Here is a 6,399-nt window from a genome sequence, read left to right as displayed (position 1 = left end):
AGATCGTAATTAGAAACTGAGTCGAGCGCATACAATGCTGAAAGACGATAATGGTATTTACGCGTAAGGATGTTGAGAACAAAAAAAAAGAAAAAATGAAGAAGAAGAAGAAGAAAAAGGTCGAGCAGATGGATTAAAAGCGGACTTGGTCAAATGTGTGTTGGCCAAGCTGCTCGCAGAGAATATTCAATGATTGAACAAAAAAAAAAAGAAAAAAAAGAAAAGGAGATCAGTAAATGTAAATGTTTGTAAACAAATTATGAAACATTATTTGTTCAGTGCCTACATATTTACACAGTAACAATAAAGATGAAGATTAGTGAATATCCTTTTTTGTCTCTTTTTTCACCAAGAAGATTCGATTTCGATCCATTGGTCGCCCGTAAGCGATACGCTTTTTATAAGTATAACAGACACGCATCGGATGATCGTTAAAAAGTACCGCAATGCGAACTGATCGTTTTTCACAGTATTTTTATATACATAAAGCTGATATATGCAATACTTGACATTAAAAATAAATGAGCGAAAAATTGTGTCTTCTTTCGTAGCCTGGAAATATAACGTTTATGGACTTAAATTACAATCTAACGTCACCACCGTCACACGGCGAGATCAAAGCGATTTCGTCCGTTTCTATACAGTGTAAATAGAAACATATCGATATCAGGGATTTGTTTGATCGTAATCCGATCTTTTGACTGAAGATCACGTTAGAAATACAGTAGAGCGTCAGTTATCCGAACCCCGATTATCCAAACCATCGGTTCGAGAAGTAAACAAACTTATGGTATAGTGAAAGAAATAAACTTTCTTAATAAATGTATATTGTTACTTCAAAGCATTTTTTTTAAATATTTTCATCAGTAAGTAATTTTAGGCTTCATTCCTATAGTTATAAACTGGGTAAGTACATGCATATATTTCATTAAGTGAACTGTTTGATTATCCGAACAATTCGATTTTCGGAACCACCTCAGTCCCAATTGGTTCAGATAACTGACGCTCTACTGTATTACATTATCAATATTTAACCTATAATAAAACTTTTTGGAAAATCTGATTACTGAAAACTTCAATTTTTTAAATCCACGATAATTTACCAATTCATAGTTTTCACGATTTTGTTCTATACTTCATTAATTGCCGACATTCAAATCAATTTCAAATCGTATAGATTTTGTCGTATTTTATCTATTTTCTACATTAAACAAAAGTCATGCAATTTAAAGTTCAAGTGTATTACAGTTATTAAATGAACTTTCTAATTTAAATTGGCCGCTTTTTCTGACGACAATGATACATTTATGAGGACGGGCCCAAGCAATGGCACCATCCCCACCACCGGACCCTTTCTTCGCGATCGTCAGTCACGGTGACATAGTAGCTCGGCAGTTGAATTTCGAAACCCATCTATGTTAGATGGGGACGATTCTCTCGACTTGTTCGCGATTTTTGTTCTCCGTGTCTTTTCCTTGCGTGCACGCGGTTATTTTGTGGTATTTTTCTTCTCAAGGCATTTCTCCCGATTCACGATGCATGTCTCACTCATGCAAAAGCTTCCGATGCCACAGGTATCGAACTTCTTTTACCCGTTCAACACTAGCCTTGAAGAGGAAATCAAAAGATTATTCGCCAATTTCACGGTCGAAACACAAACTACACCTCTTCCGAACGGTAAGTCGATATGTATTAAGTATTATATTAATATAGAATAAATGTTGAAATTGCTGAAAAAATTTTCGAGCGTTATTGACGAAAATCAATGGATCAGAAACGTTTAATTAATTTTAGCTTATACTTAGTAGCTGTGAAATAATTATTTTGTTTTGACAATTACTTTTACGTTTTTGGGATCTTAAAATTTATGTAGATCGTATGACATTGCGTTACAAAATATAGTATGATCTTTTTGCGTCGTAAATTATTACGCAAGAGATTCTGCTTTGTGCAATCCTAATTGAATTTTCAATCAACATTTTCTATTAAAATTTAATAATCACGACCTTTTTATAATTTATAACTATACACTTTGTTTTGTTTCATTGAATTTCCAGCAAATTCTCACTTATTTCGTCCTATACTTTTTTGCTTCTTCTTTCTCTATTACTAAACTGTGATCGCCAATTATATCTGTGTTTCGATACAAAACAAGAAATTGTACTTATATAGTAAATTTCGGTATAACGCGATTAATACGTTACGTGTTGTATGAATTCACGTTATAGGAAATCGTGCTGTACGAGAATTATTCTCATATAACGCGAATAATCTAAAGTAACATGTTTGCAATGGTTATTGCCATGACAATTTTTACTTTCTATGTTTTATCAAATAGGACAGTTTTTTTTTTTAAATAAGTGACATATTTACGCTTGCATTATACGGGAGTCTACTATAGTTTAAAATTTTCAAAAATCTATTCTTTTTCACCACTCACTGATAATCATTTTAAATACCACCATGACAGTATCATGTTTCAATTTCAAAACCTGTATATGTACTACCATTGTACGTCATTATGCGTCATCGAATTATAGCCCGATCGGCAGACACCTTCCACAGTTTGTAAATAAACGAATTGATATAAGGGGAATTCTATATTGTAAAACGTGCTGTAGAATAAATTATCTTAGGCGATTTCCCAAATTGTGTCGCATACCCCACGAACTTATACCTAAAAACAATTTCTGGTTTTACATGCATGTTTTTTACTTATTTGTTCATTGTATACCGGTACTTTATAACAATCTTAATACGTCGATCGTTAGTTTTTTCGAAAGATAAACTGGAAACAAATGTCTCCTCTTTGCCATCAAATGTTCGTTGATAGAAATGTAAACATTAGATCTTCCGTTTTTTTTTTTGCATATTTTGAGTTCAGGAATGGGATTACCGGGAAATGAACACGGAAATAAGATTAGATATAATAGCAAAACATATTTTTAAACGTGTCTTTTTTAATTTATTTATGTAATCGTTTTATTAAATCGAATGTGTACAAGATGTACATGTCGTATGTACGCCAATAATAATAATAACAACAGTGGTGTTTAGAAACATATTTATATGAAATTGAAACGTGGAATGTCGTAAAGTGTTTTGTAATTTTCAGATGGGTTTTAAATTAAAAGGTGACGATACAGTGTTTATAACATTTATTATTTATTTTCGGTTAGAAGCTAACGCTGTTTCTGCGTCATTTGAAAAATCAGGACGATTCTGTTTACAAACCGTGTAATTCGATACTCGAGGCGGTTATTTTCTCGCCTTTCGATCTGTGACAGACATTCCTTGAAAAAAGTTTAGATGAAAATAATCCAAGCATTTCATCATTTTATATTATTCTATTATCGTCGGGAATTTTTCATAATCTATTTTTTTTTGTTTGTTGAATATTGTTTACACTATAGTCATTAATAAATTACATGGAATTTTTTTACACACATTGTTTTACATTTTTTGTGGATTTTGGTGGTACTATCTTTGTAATTTCACTTGATGATTGTAGTTGAAGATGTAATGGAGGAGTTCCGTCATAATGGCCGCGATTTTGAATACTGTCCAGATTTGGACAATGGTACAATGCCAGAAATGACACAGCGCCGCAAGAAAAATAAGAAACCGTTGCCTACAGAATGCGTTTTCTGTAGAAACAATGGTGAACAGGAGGCTTACTACAGGGAACACTTGCTGAAAAACGCTGATGGTCTCATCTCTTGTCCAGTCTTGAGGTAAATCTAAATTTTCCGACTTTTCTTTCTTTTCCAATATTTTTTGCTTAAAAAAAAAAAAAGACCTTTGAGAGGCAAAAAATGTGTTACCAACACCGTTTTTTCCTCGTTGATTATTAGGGCCTACACGTGCCCAAAGTGTGGTGCGACTGGAGACTTCGCCCACACGGTCAAGTATTGCCCCAAGAGCCCGAAGTATCCCGAAACATTGGCGACGGTAAACTCGTTCAAGCTATCGAGAAACTCGATGGGCAGACGACGCGTTAAGTACAACGCATGTGGCATGCAACCACGTGTCACCATCGTTGGTTATATGCCATAAAACATCGAGTATCCACTTTTCTTGGAGGACCTCGAGTACAAGAGCCTAGAAGTTCACAACTGCTGCGTGTTCGGTATCATCTGCTGGCAGGTATAATCTTACCGTCGCACCCTTCTAAGTATGTATACATAAACAAACCACAGTGTCTTGCGAGAAGAATAAGCGTTTTCTATTTCTAACAACGATTCGTGCAACAAAGTTACCATTTATTAATCGATCAAGGCCTGCACGCGAGTCATCTTATCCTTTTAACTGCGCTTGGATCGGCGAAAGAAATTTATTTTGTATCTGTTTTTCATTTAAGCACGTACATACATGTGTATATTTTTTAATCGTAAGATGGTATGTGAAGTTAACACGAATTGTTTGGATAATCAAGAGGCTACATCCAAAGATCTAAAAGTAATTTAGTTGTAGGAATTATTTATGCCAAAAAGAACGTGCCATATATTCAGTAGATTCATTCGTATGTAGATTTTTTTATCATGTTTCGAGTCAGCATTTGATAACTACAATCCCGTTGAAAAAAAAAAAAGAATCCTGTATGTAAATTTACATGTATTGACCTCGATGTAGTTTAATTGCATTAGCCATTGAACCTGTAATTTGTTAATATATTTTTCGCCAAATTTTTACGTCAATATGCAAAAGGTACATAATAACTGTGATAATGTGAATAAGACTTTTTACAAAAGAGCCATAGACTTAACTTCTCAACACTAAATTGCTTTAATCAAAATTATGAATAATATAGATTTTCAATAATCGATCATTTCTTTTTATCGGGACACATGAATCGAAAACGCTGCAATTTATTCCATTAAAAGAAGAAAACAAATTCGTAGACGATGTAGGATGACTTTTCTACATATTCACGCAGTTTTATTCATGTGAAATCTATTTCATAGAGATTGCGTTTAGCTAAAACTCGAAATTCAAAAAAGGGAAGATTGCTTTTTAAGACACGTCTTAAACGGTCGACGAATGACCGATGAATAAGGTGAAGTTCCTTTTAAACCGTATTTTCTTAATCATCGGTAGCATTAATAAATCTAAGATAAATAGTTGAACAGTTTAGAGTTCAATTTGTTCCACTTTCAATTTACACGACTATTCCACGATGCTCACAATTCCGAGCGATAATTAGAAAAAATAAATTAAACGCAATCTCGACATATAATCTGGATGCATAATGATTTGCTCAGAACCGCGAATAGACAAAGTTATCGTGCCTCCTGTGCGTCTGGCTGTGTGAGCCTTATCGAAAGTCATCGAAACAGACACATCAATGCCCGATCCCCCATTCTTGCCGATGTTTTTCGATATTTCTATAGCAGACAACCAGATCGTACTTTTTTCAGGCAGTGATAACAAACGAACATTTGCAAACTTCCGTCATTTTTCTACAGCCTATTTATTTTCGAAATTTTGATTTAGAAAATTACGTACAGATCTCTTCATCTGTACGTAATTACAAATAAAGTTAGCATTGTATATTTGTAATAGGTATAGGTTACAGTTTCCGAGGGATTTTGTATTAGATTAGAGTGGTATTTGGCTTTTCAGTGATTTACGAAGGTATTTCACAATTATTTAGAAGCTCTCATTGTCAAATGTACAATTAGTGCCTGAAAAGTTGCCACAATTGTACACCACCTATCGAGATTGCGTTCGAAGAGGCGTGTATATCGCTTAGTGAGGTGGTCTTCATAGCGTGTTAATATTGTTTTGTGCAATTTAATAGTACTTGAGAGTTGGTGGCAAGGCTTGTTTGTGCACGCGCGAGCCCCGTCCGTCGGATAGGAGAGCGCGAATAACTCGCACGTTGTGTATATTGCTCAAGCACGTAACTGAATTTCGTATTGTAAGATTTAATTGAAATTTCATGAAGTTTTCATTGATCTGTAGATGATGATAAAGCGTCTGTATGTACATTGATTAAAATTGTATCGCTGATTCTTTTTATAATGGTTATGTTCCTGTTCATACGTGTTAAGATATATGTATATGATTAAGCATCGACTAAAGGATGACAATCGATGCGTTCACCCTGTCGAATATATAATAAACTCACTTGAGTATTCTTTTTTACGATAGACTATTGTATTGACAAAAAGAGGAAAAAGCTCTGGAAGCGGACAAAGAAGTTAAACCGATTCGTCTTCTCTCATTTTCTTTTTTCCTTTTCTATCGTAAGAATAAATTCATAGCAATACTCTTCCAAGATATTGTCTTTTTTTCTTTTTCTTGAGTTTATTCGTCATTGAGTTAGGATTAGTATCGAAAATAGTTGAGAGTTAATTCATAGACTGCTGTTTCCATTGTGAGACATGAATTATTTAT

The 6,399-nt window shown here is 33.9% G+C and overlaps 2 protein-coding genes across 2 annotated transcripts in view; both read left to right on the top strand.

Moving 5' to 3' along the window:
* Nucleotides 1–1,535: 1,535 nt before the first annotated feature.
* Nucleotides 1,536–4,056, top strand: LOC108575134 (protein nanos). The gene is made up of 3 exons (XM_017937855.1): nt 1,536–1,677; nt 3,512–3,734; nt 3,855–4,056. The coding sequence occupies exons 1-3, from the start codon at nt 1,536–1,538 to the stop codon at nt 4,054–4,056; spliced, it is 567 nt and encodes a 188-aa protein (XP_017793344.1).
* Nucleotides 4,057–4,395: 339 nt separating this feature from the next.
* Nucleotides 4,396–6,399, top strand: part of LOC108575124 — a 14,056-nt gene continuing 12,052 nt past the window's right edge. Inside the window, exon 1 of the mRNA XM_017937845.1 lies at nt 4,396–4,458. Coding sequence (XP_017793334.1) covers nt 4,396–4,458 — 63 coding nt within the window. The remainder of the gene's footprint in view (nt 4,459–6,399) is intronic.

Source organism: Habropoda laboriosa, unplaced genomic scaffold (genome assembly GCF_001263275.1).
Source record: "Habropoda laboriosa isolate 0110345459 unplaced genomic scaffold, ASM126327v1 scaffold18, whole genome shotgun sequence".
Lineage (NCBI taxonomy): Eukaryota > Metazoa > Arthropoda > Insecta > Hymenoptera > Apidae > Habropoda > Habropoda laboriosa.
Note: the sequence above shows the minus strand (reverse complement) of the source record. Positions and strands in the feature narration are given on the sequence as shown.

What these genes read in the sequence shown, in the direction of transcription:
- LOC108575134 (XM_017937855.1), top strand. Translation starts at nt 1,536, where the DNA reads ATGCATGTCTCACTCATGCAAAAGCTTCCGATGCCACAGGTATCGAAC. An exon ending in AACTACACCTCTTCCGAACG is followed by an intron (nt 1,678 to 3,511) that starts GTAAGTCGATAT and finishes TGATGATTGTAG; the next exon opens with TTGAAGATGTAATGGAGGAG. An exon ending in ATCTCTTGTCCAGTCTTGAG is followed by an intron (nt 3,735 to 3,854) that starts GTAAATCTAAAT and finishes GTTGATTATTAG; the next exon opens with GGCCTACACGTGCCCAAAGT.